The sequence below is a fragment of the Poecilia formosa genome, unplaced genomic scaffold, assembly GCF_000485575.1.
Source record: "Poecilia formosa unplaced genomic scaffold, Poecilia_formosa-5.1.2 Scaffold80, whole genome shotgun sequence".
In the NCBI taxonomy this organism is placed as follows: domain Eukaryota; kingdom Metazoa; phylum Chordata; class Actinopteri; order Cyprinodontiformes; family Poeciliidae; genus Poecilia; species Poecilia formosa.
In genome coordinates, this window is record NW_006800019.1 from 1,211,266 (window position 1) to 1,237,458 (window position 26,193).

General features: G+C 39.2%; 1 protein-coding gene across 3 annotated transcripts in view; it reads right to left on the reverse strand.

Annotated features, from left to right (window-relative positions):
• Nucleotides 1-26,193, reverse strand: part of znf385a (zinc finger protein 385A) — a 96,746-nt gene that overhangs the window by 27,521 nt on the left and 43,032 nt on the right. For 2 of the 3 annotated variants that reach the window (XM_016673677.1, XM_007556614.2), the window contains exon 2: nucleotides 3,857-4,008. In XM_016673677.1, the coding sequence (XP_016529163.1) occupies nucleotides 3,857-4,008 (152 nt within the window). Of the gene's footprint in view, nucleotides 1-3,856; nucleotides 4,009-21,665; nucleotides 21,688-26,193 lie in introns of those variants that run through there. The other variant, XM_016673678.1, reaches the window with a different exon arrangement.

A 26,193-nucleotide genomic window follows, 5' to 3' on the forward strand; every position in this document is an offset into this window, starting at 1 on the left:
ATGTTACTCCCCACATAAAACATGTCCATGAATCTCCTAGTTTCTGTTCATGTTATCAGTATTTCGAAAACAATCTTCATAAAATATTTCAGACATGTTTTTCTTTTTCGCTCTAGTTTGGCTATTTGCATGCGAGAGCTCAGGAAAACTCACGGAAATCTGCCGAGGCAAACTCAAGCATTTCTGGCACTCAGAGGGATTCAAATTTCAGGGTGTTTCACACTGAAACTCAGACATTTTGCTTGTCAGCTTGAAAAAAAAACACAATCCCAAGTAGGAAACGCTGACTTCACAACAATCATGAAAAGGATAATGGAACAATAAGTGTTAATCTTGTTTTGGTCAACTTTTGTGTAACCAAGAACCTTCGAAATTCAGGAGCCTCTCTATTGGATTTTGTAAGGGGTTGTCAGATAAAAATGTAGTTTTATTATCAGGATTTATCGATAGTGGAGCTGGAAATTTAGCTGCTGTTGAGAAGAAGGTAATTAAGACAAACTGCGTCTAACCGGGTTGTAGACGTTTATGATTTGAAGTACCTATATAATCAAATGTAGGTAATTCGGTCAAATGTTAGAAATCATTTTGCAACTATAAAAACTGATAAAAAAAATATTTAATAAACGCTTAAATATGTATAATCAATAAAGCTTCTGGGGGCTATGCTGTAGATACAATGCATAACTTTCAAGTAATATCAAAATCTGCAATATGTACACATTTAAGTTTAATATTTCCTGAACCAATTGTCTCATGATTATCAAAACTTTGGTTTTGCAGTAATTTTGTAGTTTTGTTTTGGACTCAATGTCTTTTATGTATTTTTTATTTATTTTTTTTCGTGAGTTTTAGTTTTAGCATAGCTTTAAAAGAGTCTAGCTGTTTTGCTTTTTTTTATTTTGGTAATTTAACTTCTTTTATTTGTCGTCCTCCATACCAGTTTTTCCTGTTAAACGTGTTAATGAATTTGTTCTCCCTTTTTGTCTCGTAATCCTGTGCTCGGGTTTGATCGTCATCTTTTTAATTATTATTACTCATTCAGTACTAGATCCCTTTCTTCATATCACCAATAGTTTCTGTAAAAACATACTGTCAGCTTCTGTTTGTTTTTTGTTCAGTTTTAAATAAAAAGTGCACAAACATAACAGAAATGTACAAATAGTAAAAAAAAAGGTTTTGCAACCAAATACTTTAACCTTTTGAGAATTTAAATAAAGCTTATAAATTTTAGCCATTAGCTAGAATAAAAGTGCAAGAATGAGCTTGTACCACACATGGGTGGAGAGGTAACATAAAGGAGGAGTCCTTTCATTGCTCATTCTAAAAGCTGAAATATTAAATGAAAATATTCAAGATTCGCACTGTCACACAAGAGCTTTGAAGACAGAGTTATGCCACTGATAAGTCCTTTGGAGGAGTGAATGAAATGTTTTCCAGGAGATTTTTCTTCTTCAGTAAAATCTCTGACTATTTTTGCCTTAAAACTCCAGTATTTTATCGCTCTGCTTTAGGAGCCCGACATGAGTGGAGGGTTTTCAGACCTAAAGTGAAACAGTGCGTGTCTACCATCAGGACAACCTAGAGCTACAATATAAGTCAGCCGCATCACTGTCTACAGGCACATTTAGTGAGACAAGCAGCTAGCGGACAAATCCCATTAGAGGACAATTAAGGCTGTATTTGGCTTTAGGAAATGCCATTCCTCTGCTCGGCTATGAGGCTAATAACCGTCAGTGTGGAGTGGGGTCCCATTATAGCTGCACAAACTCAGAACAGATCAAATATTTAAAAAAGACTGACAGAAGTACCAGCTATTAGATGAACGGGGAACAATTCGCTCTGCTAAACCGCAACCTCTTCATTAAAAATATCTTTGCATCTAAAATTGCTGCTGCAGAGGGGCATCTAGAAGTTGTATAAGAATCCTGCTGTAGAAATGTACTCATCTGCAGAATACACAAATATAAAACGTCTTGGAATGCCAAGGGCTACGACTTCCTCCGCAGCAAAACATCAGTAGTTTCCTTTTTTTTTGTCGGCTTTCTTCTCACAAAGCGCCTGGTAAATGCAAAATTACCGCAAGATCAGCTTCAGGCAGTTAACTGTGTTCTGCTAAACATTCAAACCAAACGTGTTTAAGTCACACTCTGTAGTATTGTACTGTAATTCTGGAAACAATTTACAAGCTGCTAGAAGATGGGTAGAGTACACAAGAATAGAACAACTTCAACATATTTTTACTCATGTAAAAAATACTTTGCATAAATGCTCCTCAAGGACTAAGCAATTGAGCAAAACAAATTTCATTAATATAAATCCTTTGTAATAGTAGTATTGCATACAGTCTAAGAATAGGACAGGGGACTTCTGAGGATTATATATAAGTATTTACTCTTTGATTTCCAAATGTCTCAGAAGACTCAGCAGATACAAAATAATATTAGAACAACAAAGCTTGTGTATTTACAAGAAGGCTCACTTTAACATTAACTTCAAGTGTCTGCATCTCATGGGATTGTGGTTAAATAATGTCTGCTCAAGTAAGAGTAGCGATACTTTGTATTACTCAAGTCAAAGTACTGTAAAACTACCCCTGAAAGTACATTTTTACAAACAATTATTCAAGTAAATGTAAATGAGTAATGTCAACTAAAAACTACTCATGTGTTTTCTGTGAAATGAACGACAAAGTCCTGTGTTGGAAAGTCTGTCATACTATAAGGTCAGAGTGTCCTCCAACCCTTCCTTATGGCTCCCTCTCCTGGCCGCAGACCTGAAAAACACCTCTGCTGCTGCCTCTCAGCTGTCAGCTGCAACAGCTATTAACATCCGTTGAATCCCTGTGGACCTTCAGACGTACTTAACTCACAGAAGATGAGGATGGGGAGGAGAAAGACAGAACAAAAAGCTCAACTAAAGAGAGAGAGAGGAAGAAGGATCCAGAGGGAGTAAGTCAGAGTAAAGAAAGAGGGATTAAACGGCTCCGCCAACAGGAACGAGAGGGCAGAAGAAGTGCTTGCATAATTCCAGTGTCTGCATAAAGTCACATCTGCTGCTGCTGCTGCATAGAGAGCCGTGTGACTTAGCTCAGTTTGGCAGTGAACATGCTTCCATTTGTTTTATTGCCCACCCAGGACTATTAAAATGTCTTTATTATAAAAGCATGTTGAATAATGCGCAGAATGTATCTCGGCATTGCCATGAATGTTTAAAGCGCACGCTGATATTCTGTCACGGGGTGCTGCTGTGTTTCCCCCTTTTGCAATCTGCAGCCAAATATCCCAGATGACACACGGGGACATGGCCCAGGAATGATTTTACACATTGCTGACAAGAAAGCTGTTGACATTGTTCGCTGGAGCCTAAAGGAGCAGACACTCCACATTATGCTGAGCTGGTGAGATGCTGAATGTCTCTGCGGCCTTCTCAGACTGATGCTAGTTAGAGCCAGAGGGAAGAGGAAGCGGGAAGATCCCTCTCTGCTCACTCGGGGTGCACACCACTTCAAACAAACTGCTGGGTTTGAAGTGCGCAGCTACAAGGATGACCTCAGAGCTCCTCTTTAATTATTGCGCTTTGATTTTAGCAGCAAGGCGAAGTGTTTGCACATAAGGTATTAGTGAGTTGGGAAAGTCCTGCTAAGATACAACCCTATCAGGCTGCGTATCCACTTTCACATATTAAAATGTAACTACTGAAAGACGGATTTCTGATTCCAACACATGCATCTGCAGCTGTGTGGTGCAGCAATATACTCCCATGTAATTGTGATGAAATTGGTTTATGTTCTGCTTGTAGTGGACGATTTAAAAGCCTGCAGCATGTCGTGTTTGCCTGGATCCGTGTCGGCTCTTACGGTGTTGAAGTTGTGGAAGAGACTCATGCTGTGCGGAGGAGGTGGGCTTTCCATAGGAAACTGTAGGAAGGGCTTCATGTCCAGGTGGGGCTGGATCACCGTGGGGGTCCGCAGGAACGTCGGCACTGCTGCCCCGGCTCGATTAATGCCTCCTAAACAATAAAACAAGGACAAACACAAACAAAACCATAATTATATGTTTATGTTCCATTTTGTGTGAATGAAACAATGTCAGGCTGCTTTTATGCTGCCTAATAATTTGTAAAATTACTGTACATGCATAGAAATTAAGGTGAGAGAGAAAATCGGTTAAAGATGTAGCTCTTCCAGCGTATTTTGTGCAGGTTTTTCTTCCTGTGAAATGAAACTACATTCAGATAGGCATATTCAGCTGTATTTGGTCAGTTTACATTTATACCTTTTAAACCAGACATTAACACACTGTATTTACAGTTCATTGGTTTGTAAACTCCCCCCTTTTTCCTCTAACAACAGGCCACACAATACATGTCTCCAAACTGAAGGTTTTGATCCTGGGTCCAATTAATACACACATTTTCCACCAAAAAAAATCCAGATTGCAGTTTCTCCTATTCTGCCTAATGACCATTCAGTGGGAAACTTGAAAATCCAAACTTTTTCTGGTTGATTAACACATCATAGTTAAGCAGTCAAAGGTTGCACTGACAACAACACTACTGGAGTGGAAGTGTGGAAGTTGTTCTTGAGTGAAGTATTGAGTGTTTTTTTTCCCCTTTGTTTAAAATGAGTATTTCCATTTTAAAGCTACTTATTTCTCACACACATGATGTGACTTCGCTTCTTCCCAGAATACAAATAATATAAAAAAAAACTTTTAGCAGAAATGGTAAGAATGACTGGATTATGGTATCAAATGGAAATCAAATGTTCATGTCAAAATCTCAAATCAGCATCGAAACACCTTTGAATCCATCCGTCTATTGAGACTAGACTTCTTGACAGTGTAGGGTGGAACTTGTGTCTATTTCCAACAGTCAATGCGCGAGTGGCAAGGAGCTTCCTGGACGGGTTACCAGTCCATCACAGGGCAATACAGGGATGCACAGGACAAACAGCTAAACAGGTACACACTAGACTAACCAGATGATCTAACAGATATATATAAGAATGCAGATATACACAGGAAGAACATGCAATCTCCTTGAAATCCAGGACCTTTCTGCTACAAAGCAACAGTGCTATCAAGAGTGACTGGAGCATGTTTTGTACAAAACAAAGCTCTTTGTATGAGTGACGCAATATATCAATCAATCACTCAGTCAATCACATGCACATCAACCACAAAGTTTCTTTGTGTGGATTTCAGTAATGCACCATCCTGGGAGATATCTGCAGCTTGATCATTATGAGTTTCATCTCAGCACAAGCTGCTTCATCCATCAACATAAGCTTCTGCAGCCTAGATGTGTCCAGTCACCGCACGGTAGCTGTGATTTGTACACTCTTGCAGAGAGTTCAGGCTGCTCCTTAGAGAAAGAGTGAGAAAGTGGGAGGGGCTCAGAGTAGAGCCGCTGCTTCTCCACATCGAAAGGAGCAGCTGAAGCGGTTTTGGCAATGGTTTGTTGGTGGTGGGTGGATGGATGGAACAAGAGTGTAGATTAACAGAGAGAAAACCGACAAATTGTGAATTAAGCTGATGTCTAACTCTACAGATGACCTCTTTCAGAAACTCAGCTTCATTTTCCCACCAGTGTTCTCATTTTCCTTCTGATTCACTTTTGCCCCTCTCCCCTTCCCTAACCTCTGTCAAGGATGATAGTGATGGGCTCCACATAGCAAAACTCAGCCTCAGCACGCTCTTAGATTAATCCTCTTAATATCCGCAACTGGATTTCTGTGGCTTTTAAATTCCTCTGAGACTTAAAGCTTTGCTGCAGTCCTTTTTGGGATCGCTCTAAGCTACTCATCTGCTCGGTTACTAGCTCTCCTCTAGCTGCATTTCTAACCGCAATGCATTTCCCTCCGCTGCCTTCCCAGTTTCCACTGGGTAATGTGGGAATTATTTGACACCTCTGCGCTTTCTTTCCCCCAAGGCAAAACATCAACCAAAATCATTCAGAGAACACAACCTGATTGTTGCATTGGCAAATACGAAGTCACCAGATGGAGACTCGAAATGTTGGATTAGCGAGTGTAAGGAAAAGACGGAGAGATTGAATGTTGAACGAGGTGAAAACACTGCCTCAGCTGAAGCTTGTCTACCTTCTGCTGAACATCTGTAGGCCTGCAGGTGTGGAAGACGGAGTCATTAAGCATGAAAGAGTCCTTCACAAAGCAAGCAATCAGTCTTCACAAGAAAACACGTGTATCAATGCATAAAACCAGAAACCAAACATCAATAAGACAACATCAGATACACATTCAACTGCCTTCAGCAAGACCCTACTGAAGACCCTCGCTGGAGATTTTAGATTTAGCAACAATAAACTCTACTACAATGTAAAAGACACCCTGCACCTTTAGATATTTATGTTTTTATGACTTGTGCCTCTTGATAACTTCCAGCTCGTCTCTTTTAGCCTTTCATCACTATGATACAGAACCGCTAGCGTTTACGTTTTGCTCATTCCTCCCTTCAGTTTTATGAAGAGTGGAAACATACAGCTTCGGGACTTTAAAGCCTGTAATATTTGCTGGGCATGATGCGGACAGATAGGCGATACTCCTGCTGCTCTGTCCTCCAAAACCTCCTCGGTGAGTGGTGACAGCAGCGCGCTCTCTGAGGTCGTGCCATTAAAAACAAGGCTAATATTGCACTGCTAGAATGCATTAATCAGGACACACTGTCGTGCCTTGACACATGGCCTGCATTCGCCTCCTGGCAGAAGCCGGTTGGGGCGGTTAGTGCTCTGCTTGAAGAGCAGCAACACTTTGTTCGCTGAATTTGCACAAGCGGTGATGTTTGCAGCTCCCTTGTGAGTCTGCGCTTGAGCACGGAGGCTGCTACTGGAAGCGGGTCAGGCCGCGTCTGGCAGGCAGACAGAGAGATGGGATGACTGGAGGACACAAAGCAGCGGCGGGAGGAAGGGGAATCTGAGGATCTGGCTGAGGCAGCGGGACCAGACGTGAGCGAGACATGCAGACGTTCTCTGGGCAAAGACAGAGATTGTCCCATCAGGGACAAATGTGATTTGTGGATGTGCGCGTGTTTGTCAGTTAGATAAATCATACTTGGTCTACAGTGTATAATTACCCCATTAATTTAATCTCTCTTACGGGATCTTCTTACGCTGTAAATCAAACAAATAGCTTTATAGAGTGGGTGATAGACTCTGGGGCGAGCGAAGAGCTTCTCTATGTTATTTGTGATATACGTCGGTACGTGTATGTGTGTTAAAGTGAGAAGTCCGAAAGGGAAATTTTATGACACCGGAGAAAACAGGCATATGGCACGATAAACCTCAAAGAGCTTGTATTTGATGTTTTTGTTTTTGCTGCACACTGAAGAATTGGGAGTGCAGGTGAAAAATATTAGGATTTATTGACTGCACTCAAAATTTTATAATCTTTTAAACGCTAATTACAGTGAACTCCAGCTGCACACAAACAAATTCTCTCCAAGAACATTGGAAGGATTATTTACACCAAAACTTTGCATGTGTGTGATTAATACTGGACAATTATTAAGGTCACCATCTTCCTTTGATTTTGTAGGACATAACGTAATACTTTGGTATAAAAACAGTGATATAATCATGATAGCAAGAATAATTACTTTTGGCAGCAGAGGCATGTGTCAGCTCTTGATATAAAATTAAACCTGGGAAATCCATAATGCATGAAATGTATTGTGAATAAAAGATAGTTGTGCTTTGAACCTGATGATATGACGCACCAAAATCACCACTTCATGCTGGACCTCAAGCAACCCGGACCCTACCTCTCCACTCCTCCTCCTGACTTCCAAATTAAATGAGAAAACTTCCTATTTCAAACTGCTTGTTCTCTTTTCTGCAGGGTCTCTTTGTGGTGCTGTGACAAAAAAGCTTTTGGAAGACAGTGGCTTATGAGATTTCTGCTGGAGCCAATACATGCTGTAGTTTAAGCTGTTTCCATGTTAACGTTGCTCTGCTGCGAAACAAAAAGTATACATAAATTAATGTTTTCAATTGAATCTAAATTGGAGAATATTATTATCTTGTCTCAAACATGATCAAGTTTATGTATGAGTTCACACTTGCTTGAGTTTTCTACTTGTAGACCGTCAGAAATTATTTGGATTTACATTTATTGTTTGATACTGATAGCTTACATGTGAATAGAAGCGAATGAGACAAACATGTTGACAATGTTATCAAGTGTACAAGTGAAAAAGACACATTTGTCACACATGCAGGTATAAGAAGATAGGAAAAAAATAGGGGGAAAACTGTTTTGGTAGAGATCGCTTAGTGGAAAATTAAAGAACAGAACGCAGCACATTTTATTACATAATCCTGTTAATAAATGTCTATGTCACTGACCACTCTCCTTACTCATCTTTGGGAAATGTGTAAGAACATACTTGATTTATAGGCTGTTTCATTGAGACACAACTTATTCCTTTGATTTCTTTCTTCTTGAATATTTGGATTGTCAACATCATCTATCCAGGTAGGCTCAAACTTCTATGTCTACCCCATGTGTTGAGTAGGCAGTTCCTCCCTTTGGAGTTCAGAATCATCTTTTTATGCAGCACCAAAAAGTAATCTGGTTGGGAATGTTTTTTTACAGCTTGTCCATGGAGTCAAAATAAAGAAAAGGCATTCTGAAACTTTAAAATCTGAATCAAAACAAGTGTTCTTGATTCAAATTGGACTCTGGTTGGTTCTGCTTTTGTGTCTCATTCGCCCTATATATGAAAAACAGACTGCATATCAAGTGCAAAATTGTACAATGTTGCACTGACAATATAAATTTAGAAGAGATAGCTCTACAACAAGTGATATAAATTTCGTTGCCTGAACACAGGTTAGTCCAAGATTTAAGAATTTATACTCATACTGAGTTCTTGGCTTTCTGATATAAATAATATCCTGTAAATGGGTTATTTGACATGCATCTAAATAAACAGTCGATGATCACAAGCAGGGTATATTATGATAGTTTTAGAAACACACTGTGTGAAAGAAAGAACACATGAGCTCTATCCAATGTTATGATGAAGCTCTTGTGCAAAAGTCTAGTCAGAGGAGCGATATGTACAAAAATTGTTGTTCGTAAATTGCCTCGAGATTACGTTTGTTATGAATATGTGCTATATAAACAAACTGAGCTGAACTGAATTGAGCTAATTTACGTATTAGGTAACAAAATGATGTAAGTACAGTATGCAGTTAAACACCTTTTTTTTGTACAGTGCTGGTGAAATGTTGCTAAGGGTACAGCTCTACTTGGAAGAAGCACCAATGAGTGTTTTCGTTGTGGAGCTGCAAGACAAAACAAACAAACAAAAAAAAGCTGTTTACAGAATCTAGGTTAAGAAAACCTTTTCATGTCTTTAGATTATCTAACAGCCTGTGCGGGTTGCGCCAGAATCTGTTCAGGCTGTTTTTTCCCATGGGCACTGGGTGCATTCAGGAGAAAACAATGGGAGCTGGGTAGCAAGCACCAGTCAGGCTGGGCAGCCACAGATGTGCCAGGGTTATTGGCGGCAAAAGTAGAGAGAATGAGATGACTGCCAACTTGTATTTCTGCAGAGCTGTGATGCAGGCACCTGTTTGACGCATGTTACGTAAGGAAAAAAAAAATTAAAAAAAAAGGACTCATCATTAGATGCCGATTTGTTTGAGGCTGGCATATTACCAACATCTGATAATACTTCATAATCCCTTATTATGATTAGCATAATGAAACTATGTCTAATGAATTTGGCGTTATACTTCTTGAAATTTTGCAGCAGGTTTTAGGTTTACTGATTTAAGGCGTGCCATTCATAATTTATTTGATCAACCGAAGGTTTTTAGCGCACTGGGGATTCGGAATAACTGCTGCCTCTAAATCCTGAGAAAACCCGCCTTGGGCTCATGTATACATTATTGAGAGAACTCTGAGTCAGTGAAATGATTTAAAGAGGCCAGGAGGCAGCACAGGGAGAACCTCTCAGAATAATCCAACCATTGCTTCTCTTCAAACCTCCTTTTCCCCTCACGCACAGAGACTCGTACATCACTGACATTTCCTGACTCCTTTTAATGGTTTAGGATGTTTTCTGCCTGTGTTAACTTCAAGCCTTTAACCTATGTGCACTGCCAGGTGGAAAAAGAACATTTTCACATAAAACAAGCATCTTCATTTGAACTATATTTTTAGTGTCCAGCGCCAAAAGTATTCCTAACCCTTTAATAATTTCTCTCATGTTGTGCCGTGTAACAGTCAGAAACTTCATTGGTAAAGTAACAGTGGAAAGAAAATGATACGTGGTTTTCATGCTTCATTTTTCTTTCATTTTTACAAAGACAAAATGTGGTGTGGATTTGTTTTCAGCTCCTCTCTGTTAACACTTAACACAACCACTTCTTGGAATGATCAGAAGTGTCTTTTGGGGCATGCCTCTACCAACTTTGCACATCCTGAGAATGATTTTTTTTTTTGTTTGTTTTCTTAAATGAAAAAAGCTCAGTTTGTCAGACAGAGAGCAAACACAGTCTCCAAGTCTTTGCACTGGGTTGTTGTCCTGCTTAAAGCCGAACCTCCATCCCAGGCTCACGTCATTTGCTGTCAGATTTTAACTTAGCGTAGCTTAACCAGTGGCATATGTTTTCAAACCAAACTCTGCTTCAAGATTAACAACTTCCTTCCTTATAACCATCCGATGTGTTTATTTCTCTTCTTGGTGGTGTTTGTTCACTAAGGTTTTCCAGTAAAACAACAGTGCCTTCACAGAACAGCTGGATTTATAAGGAGATTAAATCACACACAAGTGGGACCATTTATTGATTGACTGACTTATGTTGTTGCATTAGACTTTATGGGACTGAAAACACATGTTATATGTTTCGAATATGCAATGTCTGAACAGGTTAGAGTGACAAGAGGACCCAAAACAGCTTGTTTTGAAAGGAACTAAAGTAATGTAATGAACATGTTTGTATAGCCAATAGACTCATCTTAAATCCAAATAAGCTACTGCTGGCCAACATTTACATTTGCACATGGCTGCAAACCAATGTGTATTTATACAACCATGCATCTTTGAAAAGCAGAAGAGTAGCCTTGTGCTCAACCAACAAGAAAGCAGAAAATGGTTTCTGGACGATAAGTGAACAACAAAACACTTAACAGTCATTGAACCAAACATAGAGCGGTAAAACCAGCTGAACAAACGCACTGGAGATCCACTTGGGTCGGCAGGTGATAGCCTGGGTTTCGCTGGAGTTGCTAGCTGAAGGGAAGTGCCTGGTGATTTATGACGTTACATTCCGGAGATTTTTGAAACAGGTCATTTTCGAGACACCAGATAAACTTTATTGGCAGAAATCAGCTGAGTTTCTGCCAATAAAAATATAGGATATCCATAATGCATAAAATGCATTGCGGATATCTCCACAATACAGCCAATACATGCTGTAGTTTAAGCTGGTCTTTGTAAGCGCTTGTGCTGTTTTGAAAAGCACTAGAAACCCAAAAGGGAAGTACAAAAACTTGTTTTGTTTTTATTTATTGTTAATAGAAGTAGAATAATTACCTATATTCCTCTCTCTTTATACACTCCATTTCATTACTAAAAGATTTTCTTCCTTTACTTTGTCATGATGAGCTCTGAGTGAATCTGTGCTGTACACACCTGTGCCCATGCTCAGAGGAAGAGCCAATTGCTTTCGTTTGTGGAGGTAGGAAGATAAGCCCGGACAAAAAAAACACAGGTAGAGAGAATATATCAGCCTTTTCCAATCGGTCTCCTCCTTGGTTGAGATCCTGAAGGTCTCTATGTCATCTGACCAAGAGAAATTAGCTGTTTTAAAGGTTTTACACATTTCGCTGTTTCCACTTTAGAAAATAGTGCTGATTTACAAAAACTGGCATGTGTTTAATTAGATCTCTTTTAATGAATGGTTACGAGCTTCAGAAGTCTCTCAGGCTTTATCATTAACTGGTGACTCTGGCTTTAATTGACTACTTTACAATACATACTTTAATTCTGACCATGTGGCACCCAAACCGTTTGCATCCTGAACAACACAGCTCTGTGGCGGCAGCTCCATGTTGACACACAGTTTCCCAAACTGCTTCAATAAATGAATAATGACAGTCAGGGTTTCCAGCTCACACGAGGCAGTCTATGCCAATGAATGTAAGTGTGAATGCAACAAAGCACAAACAAATTATGTAAAACTGTAATATATATATATATATATGTATATAAAATCTGACCGAAAATAACCACCAGAGTGTGCTGCAGGGAGACCTGAAGATTTAGCCCTAATATTAACTGGAAAATTGCATCAAATTTTATGTCCCTTAAATCTATCTTTAATCACTTTATGAAAATTTAAATCTTCCTATGAATGTTAATACATGCGTACGAGTTAAATGGAGAGAGATAGAAATCTGTTTGAACTCCTGGGGTGATGCTGGGCTTCAACAGCAGACGTCTGCAGGGCAAAGCTAAAACTTCTTTCACTGCTACAAATGAGTGGCTTCTGCGTTTGCATTTTTGAACACTTAAGGAATGTGCATCTCTGTCTCCTTAGACATACGAGAGCCTGAGTTTAAAGTCTGAAAGGGTTATGAGAGCTCAGTTACCGTGGAAGGGAAAAAGAGTTTGAGAAATATATTTCCAACAAACTCCTTGAAGTTTGCAAAATGTGGCTTAGAAATATTTTCATTTTCAATGAAAATGTTGCAGCATAAAATAACATTTCGAACATAACATAGTATTTAAAATTAAGATATTAAACGTAACCAGGTGACCTTTTGCGACTGGATTTACAGTGGAGGTGAAGGTTGAGTAAGGTGGAAACGGCGACAGTTTAGTCATCAAGAACAAACCACAGGTACATTTGCTGCCTTAAATAGACTCAGCTGTGAAGGACCAAACCACCTTCAATTCTCAGGGGACTTCACCGATTTACAATTTCCTTACAGCATAAGCACTATTATGAAACACCACAAACAATTCCCCCCCTCTTTTCCCTGGCCTCTCCTAGAACCTAAAAATGGTGTCTGGACCCCCTGGAGACGTATTTGTCCAAACATCCTGGACAGGACATAGAAAACACAGGTGAGTCACCTCATCTTAGCACCTCCGCACTTTACAGATTCTACACAAACATTTGCTTAAGTTTTACTAACTAGTAGCTCTTTGGTCTGAGCAACAATTATCCTCCCTTCACACAGGCAACCTTCTCACTTCTCAATGAGGAGCAGCTGTGCCGAGGCCAGAACAAAAGACTACATGCCAATTATGAAAATACTCAACACATATTCAATAGATGATTAAAATGTCTAGTGTGCAAATGGTTATTGATGTGCAAATCTATGCTTAAACTGCAGTGCTAAATAAAGTGCTAGTTTTATTAAAGCGCAAAAGGCTCTCTTAAAGTGCCATGCAAGTTACTCAAGTAAAAATAATCCCAGTAATGAAGACCTCTTCATTGCACTAACATTACATTTTCACCAGATATTTATAACAACTCAAATCGACTGAGACAGTGCATAGAAAATGAAAAAAAAAAGTAGATGCATTAAGTGAAACAAAAGGGAATGGCAAAGTTATAAAGTAATAAACTCATAAACAAGATGAGGTTCCGAAAGCCATGGACAACAGCTGTCTGTTTAATGATGTTCTGCTCCTTATTGTTCAAATGAATATCAGCTAGTTTAGATCTCACTGATGGTCTATAAAAGGGTTCTCATGACGAAATTATTTCACAAGAAGCATTTAAAGATGGGCAAAAGCAAATGGCTCTCAAGACCTTATTCCAAAACTCACTGATGACATTGGCTACAGATGTAGTTAAGCATATTAATTCTCCATTTAGCACCACGAAGACCTCTATGGAGAACCAAAAAGACCATAATCTCAGAATGTACAATTTTTCCATGACATTTAGGAAATGTAACTGCAGTGGCTTCTTTTTAAATATTTATTGCACAAAACCCCACTGCTGAAGAAAAAAGCAGTTTAAAGCCAAGAAAATACCATAGTACATAGATCCAAACAGAACTTCTGGGTGTTGTGAATACCATGTTTGGAAGAGGAGTCATCCCCTGCAACCATGCCATCAGTAGCGTTTGGAAGTGGAAGTATCATGGTTTAGGACTGTTTTTCAGAAGAAGCAACAATTGAAAGAACCTGTTGATGGAACCAGTGTGGATGTTTCATCAAGACAGAATCATAACACGTAGCCAAAGAAACTTTTCACGATTTTAAAGGAAGTTTAATGGTTTTCAGAGAAAAAAAAAATAAACCTGTTTCAATGTCAATTACTTGACTTGAATCAAATTGAAATTCTATTATGAGGCCGCCAGAACCTTCAAGACTTTAGGACAGTCTGTCAAAAGTTTCTTACATGTTCGACATTCTGAGCAGATCTAATGTGGAGAGGTAGACTGTCCCGGATAATAGGGCCAGCTAATGCAAATGCATTATCCCCGTGCTTTTTGATTTGGATGTGGGAATGACACTGAATATTTAGTTATTTGACCTTGAGTTTCTTATTAATGGGCAATGGATATGTAAAAGGTCATGGGGTGGTTAAAGGCATCTAATTGCAGTAGAACAGCATTGACATGTTCTATGCTTATTTTCTCAGCTGGAGTTCCCTTTGTCATTGTACTGTAGCCTGACCACAAGCTAAAACTTGCATGTGCTCCATGGGTTGAATAAAGGGCAACAGCACAACGGTAAACAAAGTTGAAACAGCTTCCAACAAGCGAAAATGGAGATAATCCATGGTTCATTTGCCTTGCTTACATTTTTTGGTGAAAGTGAAAACAAATTCAAGTGTCTTCAGAACAGAAACCAGAAACAATGATTATTTTTGTTTGCACTCTAATCATGGAAGTTTCTTTGTGTTAAAACCTTTGCTGAATTTGATTTACTTCAAGACTGTAAAACATCTATTTTCCACTGGAAGCAGCCACATTCATTTTTGCGTTAATCTGCTTTTTTTTATCAAACAGATTAAATGTTTCCTTCCCTCCCAAAAGGAGAACGTTTTGTCTAATAACAGACTAGATGTGGCGGTAATGACACCCTAGTAAGATAATATGACAGTAGCAGCCCCCCCCAAACGTTGTACCTTGATCTCTCCTAAGTAGCTGCATCAAGGCTGGGAGGATTTAATTATCTGTCTGTTTCGTCAGTCGACACACAGGGGGATGACCGGGTATTCCACAAAAGATAGAGAGAAGAAAGATGAGCCACAGGGCCGGGGGGAGGCATAATGCAAAAATAATGGAATGGAATGTGCTAAACAGAGACGTCTTTACTCCCCTTTGCCTTCCTCTGCAATCCAACCATTTTACACCGACCTTAAATACACACAAGCACTAAGGCGCATGGTTGTATAATAAAAGCAAGTAAACATTTCTTTAGTCCTTCGAACAAGTCTCCTACTGCTCCTAAATGAGCAAGTGAATCTTTGTTTCTAATGGCGTTATTATTGTCTCCTGGTGGCCTGGCATTCATTCACAAAAGTTTCTGACTAATCTACACTAACAGTCCACTTTATCAGGCACACCCCACCAGGTTTGATCCCTGTTCACCTTCTGAGATTCAACAGGGAGTAGAAAATATTCTTCAGAGATTTTGGGTCCATACTAGCAAAAGAACGTGAGGATTCAGATTTTAGCTGCATGCTCCTGTTCCACCACACCCGAAAGGTTTCCAGGTCGGTTTGAGTCCCGGTGACAGGGAAAGGTGCTGGATTACTGCCATGTTTAAAATGCCAGTCTGAGGTGATTTGAGTTTTGTCACACGATGCAATGTCCTACTGCAAATAACCATGAGAAGATGATGGCGCTGTGGTCACAAACTGATGAGTCGTCAGCCACAACGCTCCGCTGTGGCTGAAGGGTTTAAGCAATGCTCAGCTGGCGTTAAGAGCTGACACACAAACACCTTTACATCCTCATCACCAGCAGGAAACATTGCTAAGAGGCAGGATGGATAGGCCAGTATAATTCAAATCTTATTTGAATTTCTATTCAAATTGAATCATTCAAATTTATATTGAGCCCAAAGCATTTAAAGTCAGTAACGCCAAAACATTTTGCAGTAAAAAGCAAAGTAAGTGTGAGGCCTGTTTGACTTTCTGCGTACACACTCATGTGAGTTTGTGTGTGTGTGTGTGTGTGTGTGTTCTGTGAGGTGACAGTAAGTGTTTACACCGTTTTGAGGTCAATAATGACAGATAAATAGCTGCCAGGGTTAATGGTAGGCGACAGCCAGGGATGATGAGAACACAGGGCTGAACTTCTCAACATGAACAGACACTGCAGACAAGGCATGCATGGCTGAGAATGTGCTAACACAGGGAGCATCACAATGAGCGCATCAGACCTTTAAAATTACACACAGTGTCCTCTATACTGTAAAAAAAATACAGTATGTACCATTGACAGTGCATACAGTTGAGACTTTATCTAACCTGAATATTTATGAAATGTAATGAAAGTCTAAAAATAACACCTATGGCCACAGTAAAAAGAAACTACACTTGAGTTTTAGCATGGATATTATATAGTTTCTAACAGGTTATTTAAATCTAACTTCAAATGTGCAAAACCAGAACATATCTGGGTTGATGCATCTCTTGTCTAGAAAAATGTAGTTAAAACAAGGTTTCCATGACCTTGCTAGGTTTTTAATTTCCCAGGTAAGTTTCAAAGTACAATATGTGAGTGTATCTCTGAGTTAAGACTTAGCAATGAGTTTGATCTGAGAATTTGTGATGGCAAATGCCTGATCTTAAAAGAATAAGATTAGTACCTGTTACAGCCAGTGGCCTTGTACGTTTTCTTTTTCTCTTCCTTTTCTGTATATCTGCAGCTTTCTAACCAAATTGATTCCACTGGGAACTGGATGCAGCCCTCATCCTCCTGTGCCACTTCCTGAGGTCTACAGCAGAGCTGATTGGCTCACCAATTGTCAGGTCCACCAATCTGTGATGAGGCCTCCCTTTTTAAATCCAAGACTTCCTGGGAGAAGGTGTGGCTGGTTCCTTGTTGAAACAGCTTGCCACTTTGTTGGGTGTTTGTTGACTGTTGTAAAATCGCTTTCTCTTTCTGATAGCTTTTGTAAACTTTGACAGCTTTTGTAACCTGCTTTTGTCCCTATGGGGGATTTTTGTATATCTGATAGAGATTTGTAGTATGTTTTGTTTAATTTTGTTTAACCTGGACTTAAAGTCCATTTTTGTTTGGTTAAGTTCTTTGGTACAACACCGATTGTTTTGTGGACTTTGTTTTACTTTATACTTTTTGTTGTGAGCTCCTACCTTTTGATTATTGTTGATTTTTACCCTTTTATGTTGTTAAATCCAAACAACAAACCCAAACTGTTAAACCTTTAACATCTAGATTTCTTTAATGTCACTTCTCCTTCCCCCTGGCTGGGCTGGGTCGTAGCAGTACCCAACACAAAAAAATAAAATAAATCCTGGTCAGAAAATAAAACTTTACATCAACTTTTAAATACACTGTTTTGATTTCAAACCCAGCTGTTATCTTTATGTTTTGGTGCATAAAATGAAAGGTAGATACTTGAGGGATTCTCTCTCACAAAGCCAAACAGCCTTGATCATCTCATCACCTTAAGGTGAAATTATATGCATGTTTTTAGACAGAAGGGACGTTCAGCAAGACCAGAGTATGCAGAGAAATTCCTGCTCAGCTAAAGTTCAAAATAAAACTTTTTTTTTTTTTTTGTGAAAGTGGTAACTATTGCCCCGCTGTACAGAACAGTATTCAAGCTAGTGTGAAATGACACATTATTAGTTTTTAAAACACACAATACTTCTTGATAACAATGGTAGATGTTCTGGTGTTAAATTTGCCTTTAGGGTTTGTTGTATTCGTGCTTGATAAAGACCAGACGTTGTATAATGCTCAGATACTTTTATTAAAGCATCTTTTAGAGGTCTGTTCACACAGCTTGTTCACAGGTGTGTCACATCTACTTCTATTGTTCCATTTTCTACATTTATACATTCACGTGAACTCATGCTTGCCACCTAGTGGACATAAACATAATTCATTCAATCATGACAGGGTTAACATTTTGAATTAATAACCTGAAGCAATTTTGACTTCTGAACCATTAATTTCAGTCATTAAAAGTATCTAAAGTTTATATTCCAAAACTTGAGACTTGCCCCTCAAGTCCCAGACTTTACTTGGAGAAAAATAGCCTGTGAACGTCTCTGCAAACGACACATAGATGTTCATCCAACTCTGACTGTATGCCTGCTTCGTGGCTTTGTTAACCACACCCTCACAGGGATGACAAAGACTGATATTCCAAGATAAACACCTTCACAGTGTTGTCCCGAAACCCCTGCAAACCCTGAGGTCTCAGGTTTCCTATCTTTTATGCGTTTTTCTTTTGGTAACTGCTCCTCCCTTGATTCACAGGCAGCTATAGTAAGAAGATCACGTTTTTTTTGTTGTTTTTTTTTGTCCACTGTGGATATTGATGGCTGCAGGCCATGTCTGAGTCAGAGATGGATGGACTGTTGGAATGCTATGAGGAGGAACAAGGACACTGCTTTGTTTTGTCTGCTGAGAAACAGTGATCCAACACTGCAGCTGCAGCAGTAGGGGCTACAGAAAAAGGGGACAAACTTCGTCACTGCACATTGAGGTTTTAAACAGAATCATGGGAATGATCTGTCTCTTTTTTTCTTTTTTTACTTTTGTTCTCTCCCCTCGTCTTCTTCACATTCGCTCCCGTTTGATTCCTGCAACCCAGCCCCCCACCTAAACTTAAATATTATCCCCCACCTGAGTCTCATCTTCCCTTCTTCAAGGCAGTGAAGAAAGAACAATAACTGGGGACTTTATTCCCAAGCACCTCCCACAGACCGGTGCCCTCAGGTATGGAACTCTATCACTCTGCAGAAAAATAGGTGAATCAGCCCATTTACACTTTGTGGGACAATAACAATGGTACCAGATCCTTTCAGAGATAAGATATCCAGCCTGGAGGAAACCATAATACAGGTGACATGGTGGCTTGAGGAATTTGGGAAGGATGGAGATTTTAGATAAGAAAATAAAAGGCCATGTTTTTTATTTTTGCTTTGATGGAACATACTAGCAACCTAATGAAGAGTGGGACAACACAACATTTCAGGCTTGAACTTGTTTAGACTATCAATCTATTGCATTTACCATGAAGTTAAAACCTCCTGTTGCTCCATATGTTAATCTTTTTAATAATTTCAAATGCTGAGGGTTCTCCTCTGTTGTGGTTACATGAATGCTTACATAATCAAATATGGTTTTGCTCTTGGAGTTCCAAAATGTTCCTCCATGGATGCTACTTTTCCTTATTATAAGGATACAAAATCTCTCTGAACTAAAACTGAGCTCATGTGTCAAAGTAGAGATTTTCTTTTGCAGTTGTTGGTTGACTCAAACATAAAGCTAAGCCCTTCCTAATACCGCTTCTCAAACTTTTAAACCCAGCTGAGGAACACTCAGCACATTTTTCATAGATAACAAGTGATGCATTATTCAGCTCACTCCAGTTGATCTTGTCTGCCATGAAACTCTGCTTTATAGACATATGAGCTACGTTGCGCACACAAGCCTGCCTTCTCCAGCGTTGATAGATGCTGAATAAAGAGTAGCTGAGGACTCATGAATCACACCTCCTTGGAACAATCCTCAACAAAGCGCTGCACGGATGAAAGGAGCTCTTTTCTTTTCAAACGCTCGCCAAAGCAGCATGGTAATGAGAGTACTGAGGACATCAGACTGTAAACATGCTGCAATGTGCTTGTTAAATGTGACTACTGAATTACATCAGAGCTAAGGATCTCTGATGCCAATGTTCTTCTCCTAGTTTCCTCACTTCATGTTGGCATTTAAGGACACTTTTGTGTTGATGTGCCCAGCTTTTAATCTGTAACTATCAGAAGGAGATGGTGACTGGATGCATGGTCTGCAATGAAGGGGCTGCTTAGATAATCTAGCTGTGTCGTGAGTTTATTGGCCTCAAGTTGTCAGTCCCTCTGTGAACATTGTTTTACAGTTTTCAGTAGTTTCTCTAATGTGGGAAAAGCTACGCTTTCAAATGTCTGCCTTGGAGCATAAAGATTTTTCAATGGAGCCTTAAACCGTCTGCCGGTGAGGAAGTTGGTGGACAATAAAAAATAGCAAGAAACAAGGGTTAGGGGAGAATGAATGCTTGCATCTATGAATGCTGAATTATTAGGTTCATGTGCAAATCATCAACTTTTTTTCAAATGTTATCACTTTACAACCACAGATTTTAATGCACAGTATTTTATTAGGTTTTTACATGATAGACCGACAGAATTAGCCCATACCTGTAAAGTAAAACATGCATGCAATTAATTTACATGACTTTTCCTTATCAGATTTAATATTATATATTAAATCTATTTGTGTTTTTTTATGATAAACTATTTTAATTAAAACACATTTTTCTCCTATTTGATTCGTAAACAAATGCTACACAGTATAATTTGGTTTGTGAAGATTCTTAACAACTGGTTAATCATCAAAACATTTAATGCTTCTGTTTATATTCAATTTTGGTGGAGCTCGATTAAAATGTTTAATTAAGTTAACTGCAGGATTGGTAATTAATCTCAATTAATCGCAATTTTATCAAACCTCATGTCGACAAAATAAGCAACATTTTCAGTTCAAAACATTTTTGCTGCTAAATTATTGAATAAGCACAACAAGAAAAATATGTATTGTTTTTAATCTGTTATTTAGGTTTTTCAAACATCAGATTGATGCGTAGTGGTATTATACCCATTCTGCTTTTGACCTTTTGATGCCGTTTACAAATGCTCCTTGTGCGTCAGATTTATGGACGTACCAGAAAGTGTGAATACAAAGGTTCCAGCCAGAACCTTTTTTTTGTTTGTTTTTTTTTATTTTTGATTGTGTCACAATCTTTGATTTGATAATTGTATCATTGGGAAGTGCCATCATCCAAGTAGGAACACAATCAGTCCATATGTACAGTATATGAGGAGAGAAAGCTCAAAAGGATGTAGTGCTTATTTTGCATAATCTCTTTTCTGTGTTCCAGATGATTCAGAGTCTGCTTCCTCGCTACACCGACTTCCTGAGTCTGATGATCAAAGGGTAAACAAGGGACAGGTTGACAACAGAGGCAAGTTTTTTGGTTTCTTTTTCATTGTTCAATCTAGTTGCTTAGGTGCTGCTTACCCTTGCAGCTTGGGCTCAATTGATATTATGATTTATTTTCTAATGAGCAGAGCTGCCCTCCCCTTTTGCCACACAATGCCTTGATTGAATCTGGCGTTCCATTAGCATGTTAAAGAGGCCCCAGCTTCATCTTTGAGCCGCTGACTGACAGCGGCTATCATCTCTCTAATTGCTGCATGTAGTGGACCTTGCGCCTGCCAGAGAGACGCACAGGGAGCTAGAGAGATCTTTGTACATTTCAACTGGGAATATTTCTATTTCGATGGTTTTCTTCAAAGAGCACCAACAACCCACAGCTCAGCCCAAACAACAGCAGCGTTTCGTAACATGTACAAAGATGCAACACGAGCCAATTATGTCGCAGGAATGTTAAGTGGCTGTGTGCTGGAAGGACGTGACATTGTACCTGACATATTTATGTGGACGTCCTGTTCAAATCTCGCCCCATGTCCTTCCCTCTTTATGAACTCGCTCACTCCAATTCTTCCACGTTAACTTCCTCATCCCCTGCATCACTGAGCACATCTCCTCCTCTTCCTCCAGCAGCCTTGCTGCTGCCTCCCTCTCTTTCTCTGCAGTAAATGGTAATTGAACAAATAGAAGGGTGGAGGAAAGCTACAGAAAAGATGGTTATCCTAACTCCACATGCAGTGCATCCCAAATTAACAGACTCCCCCGCCCTTTCTTTCTCCTTTGCTCTGCTGTGACATAAAAGATATGAATGCAATCGCACAACGTTAGCAGCGCACACAGCGGTTTAACATCAGAAGACTCCACAACAGTGCTCTGGTGGGCACATCTGTGCAGTTTTTTCATTGAAGACATGTGGATGAGGACGTAAGGAAAACCGCAGCACATTATTTAGCTGAAGGGACCTAAGCAGCGAGAGAAGACGCAAACGTTTCAAGAGCAAACAGATGTCCAGAATGTGTGCGTCACTGCCAGAGCTCAACCTCAATATTGTCAACATGAAACTTCTAATTTAGGATTCATCAGGATGCCGTTTCAACACGAGACAGATGGGAAGCGCATTATGTCACAGCATCAGTTTTAAATAGGCTGTATAGATTTACTGGTTACATAATTAATGTGGCAGGTTAATGCTTTCAGGTTTTACTGTCAAGCAGCAGAGCTTAATCCGTCACTACTGGCTGTGATCTGAACTTCGGTTATGCAAACAAAGGCAGGAAGTGTGTTCTCACCACTGCAAGTTTTTGCAGATATGTATTATTATAAGACTTTTATTTGATCACATAAAAAATATGTTTACCCCACCCTGGTGTGAATTTAGTTCACTGAATGTTTTTCTTTCTTACCTACAGGTCGGATGTTTTTTTTTTTGTTCCGTCTCCTTTTATGTTTAAAAAAGTGCTCAAGTTGTTAGTCTTAGAAAACATTGAAAGCATCTTGTGGGAGTTTCTTTTTTAAAATATAATTCAATGCATTCAGTAAGTTAAAGATATTTCTTTTTTCCTCAGACAGCCTTTTATGAATACTTCCAGAATAAGGTATTTCTTCTGTTGTTGCTTTTCTTGTTACTCCTAGATATTTCAGATCATCAAACACATTTTATTAAACAAAGAGTGAATAAATTAAGCAGCTTTTAAATCATGATTTAATTTATTAAAACATTATTTAACATAAGAGTTATGTATTATTTTGGCATTATTTAAAATTGACTTTTTTATGCTTTGTGTTTTGTTAGAAGCGTATCTGGAGTGTTGCTTTGATTCCTTCATGCACGTTTGAGAAAACACTCACTCCCACAAGCTTTCCACAAAGCTCCCCTTGGAGTTGGAGACTCCAGCTGAACTTTCAGTTTGTGATCTTATTAAGCTTCAGTGCACTTGAGTTGGGCAGCAGTTCCACCTCTGAATGTCTAAGCATAAACAAAATAAAGGTTTTGACGAGGTCTAGTCAAAGTATGGATGTATGTCTAATTGAGATGATACTTATAGCTTGTTCCTCGTACTGATATTAAAATTAGTTTGATCTGAAACGTTTAAGTCAGAAAAACTTAAAAAAAGAAAAAAAAGAAGAAGAAATCTTTAAGTTTTCATGGCACTGTAAGTTGAATGAAAGCAAGATCATTCTTCCTTCAGGCCTGGCAGCTGCAGGTGAGATTTAAGATTTAGGTGTGATTACAATCCCACAGAAGCCCTAAAAAGAAAAAGAAAAAAAAAAAAACTTCTCCTGTTTTTCAGGGTCCACAGCAGGAGAAGACAAATGGTATAATCTGGATAAGAGGCATGTTATATAATGGCATGTTTCTATCTTTGATAACATTTTGTCACAAGCCTGATTATCTATATGGTTCACACCGGTCTCTCTTGCTACTGGTGAAGGAAGCAAAATGTTTGCTCCATGCTCTACACNCCGACTTCCTGAGTCTGATGATCAAAGGGTAAACAAGGGACAGGTTGACAACAGAGGCAAGTTTTTTGGTTTCTTTTTCATTGTTCAATCTAGTTGCTTAGGTGCTGCTTACCCTTGCAACTTGGGCTCAATTGATATGATTTATTTTCTAATGAGCAGAGCTGCCCTCCCCTTTTGCCACACAATGCCTTGATTGAATCTGGCGTTCCATTAGCATGTTAAAGAGGCCCCAGCTTCATCTTTGAGCCGCTGACTGACAGCGGCTATCATCTCTCTAATTGCTGCATGTAGTGGACCTTGTGCCTGCCAGAGAGACGCACAGGGAGCTAGAGAGATCTTTGTACATTTCAACTGGGAATATTTCTATTTCGATGGTTTTCTTCAAAGAGCACCAACAACCCACAGCTCAGCCCAAACAACAGCAGCGTTTCGTAACATGTACAAAGATGCAACACGAGCCAATTATGTCGCAGGAATGTTAAGTGGCTGTGTGCTGGAAGGACGTGACATTGTACCTGACATATTTATGTGGACGTCCTGTTCAAATCTCGCCCCATGTCCTTCCCTCTTTATGAACTCGCTCACTCCAATTCTTCCACGTTAACTTCCTCATCCCCTGCATCACTGAGCACATCTCCTCCTCTTCCTCCAGCAGCCTTGCTGCTGCCTCCCTCTCTTTCTCTGCAGTAAATGGTAATTGAACAAATAGAAGGGTGGAGGAAAGCTACAGAAAAGATGGTTATCCTAACTCCACATGCAGTGCATCCCAAATTAACAGACTCCCCCGCCCTTTCTCCTTTGCTCTGCTGTGACATAAAAGATATGAATGCAATCGCACAACGTTAGCAGCGCACACAGCGGTTTAACATCAGAAGACTCCACAACAGTGCTCTGGTGGGCACATCTGTGCAGTTTTTTCATTGAAGACATGTGGATGAGGACGTAAGGAAAACCGCAGCACATTATTTAGCTGAAGGGACCTAAGCAGCGAGAGAAGACGCAAACGTTTCAAGAGCAAACAGATGTCCAGAATGTGTGCGTCACTGCCAGAGCTCAACCTCAATATTGTCAACATGAAACTTCTAATTTAGGATTCATCAGGATGCCGTTTCAACACGAGACAGATGGGAAGCGCATTATGTCACAGCATCAGTTTTAAATAGGCTGTATAGATTTACTGGTTACATAATTAATGTGGCAGGTTAATGCTTTCAGGTTTTACTGTCAAGCAGCAGAGCTTAATCCGTCACTACTGGCTGTGATCTGAACTTCGGTTATGCAAACAAAGGCAGGAAGTGTGTTCTCACCACTGCAAGTTTTTGCAGATATGTATTATTATAAGACTTTTATTTGATCACATAAAAAATATGTTTACCCCACCCTGGTGTGAATTTAGTTCACTGAATGTTTTTCTTTCTTACCTACAGCTCAGATGTTTTTTTTTTTTTTGTTCCGTCTCCTTTTATGTTTAAAAAAGTGCTCAAGTTGTTAGTCTTAGAAAACATTGAAAGCATCTTGTGGGAGTTTCTTTTTTAAAATATAATTCAATGCATTCAGTAAGTTAAAGATATTTCTTTTTTCCTCAGACAGCCTTTTATGAATACTTCCAGAATAAGGTATTTCTTCTGTTGTTGCTTTTTTCTGTTACTCCTGGATATTTCAGATCATCAAACACATTTTACTAAACAAAGAGTGAATACATTAAGCAGCTTTTAAATTGTGATTTAATTTATTAAAACATTATTTAACATAAGAGTTATGTATTATTTTGGCATTATTTAAAATTGACTTTTTTATGCTTTGTTTTGTTAGAAGCGTATCTGGAGTGTTGCTTTGATTCCTTCATGCATGTTTGAGAAAACACTCACTCCCACAAGCTTTCCACAAAGCTCCCCTTGGAGCTGGAGACTCCAGCTGAACTTTCAGTTTGTGATCTTATTAAGCTTCAGTGCACTTGAGTTGGGCAGCAGTTCCACCTCTGAATGTCTAAGCATAAACAAAATAAAGGTTTTGACGAGGTCTAGTCAAAGTATGGATGTATGTCTAATTGAGATGATACTTATAGCTTGTTCCTCGTACTGATATTAAAATTAGTTTGATCTGAAACGTTTAAGTCAGAAAAACTTAAAAAAAGAAAAAAAAGAAGAAGAAATCTTTAAGTTTTCATGGCACTGTAAGTTGAATGAAAGCAAGATCATTCTTCCTTCAGGCCTGGCAGCTGCAGGTGAGATTTAAGATTTAGGTGTGATTACAATCCCACAGAAGCCCTAAAAAGAAAAAGAAAAAAAAAACTTCTCCTGTCTTTCAGGGTCCACAGCAGGAGAAGACAAATGGTATAATCTGGATAAGAGGCATGTTATATAATGGCATGTTTCTATCTTTGATAACATTTTGTCACAAGCCTGATTATCTATATGGTTCACACCGGTCTCTCTTGCTACTGGTGAAGGAAGCAAAATGTTTGCTCCATGCTCTACACTACACTGCATCAGCCAATAGGATTTTTTTTGTTTGTTTGTTGGGACGATAGGAGAGGGGCGGTTTGGGGATGTGGGGTG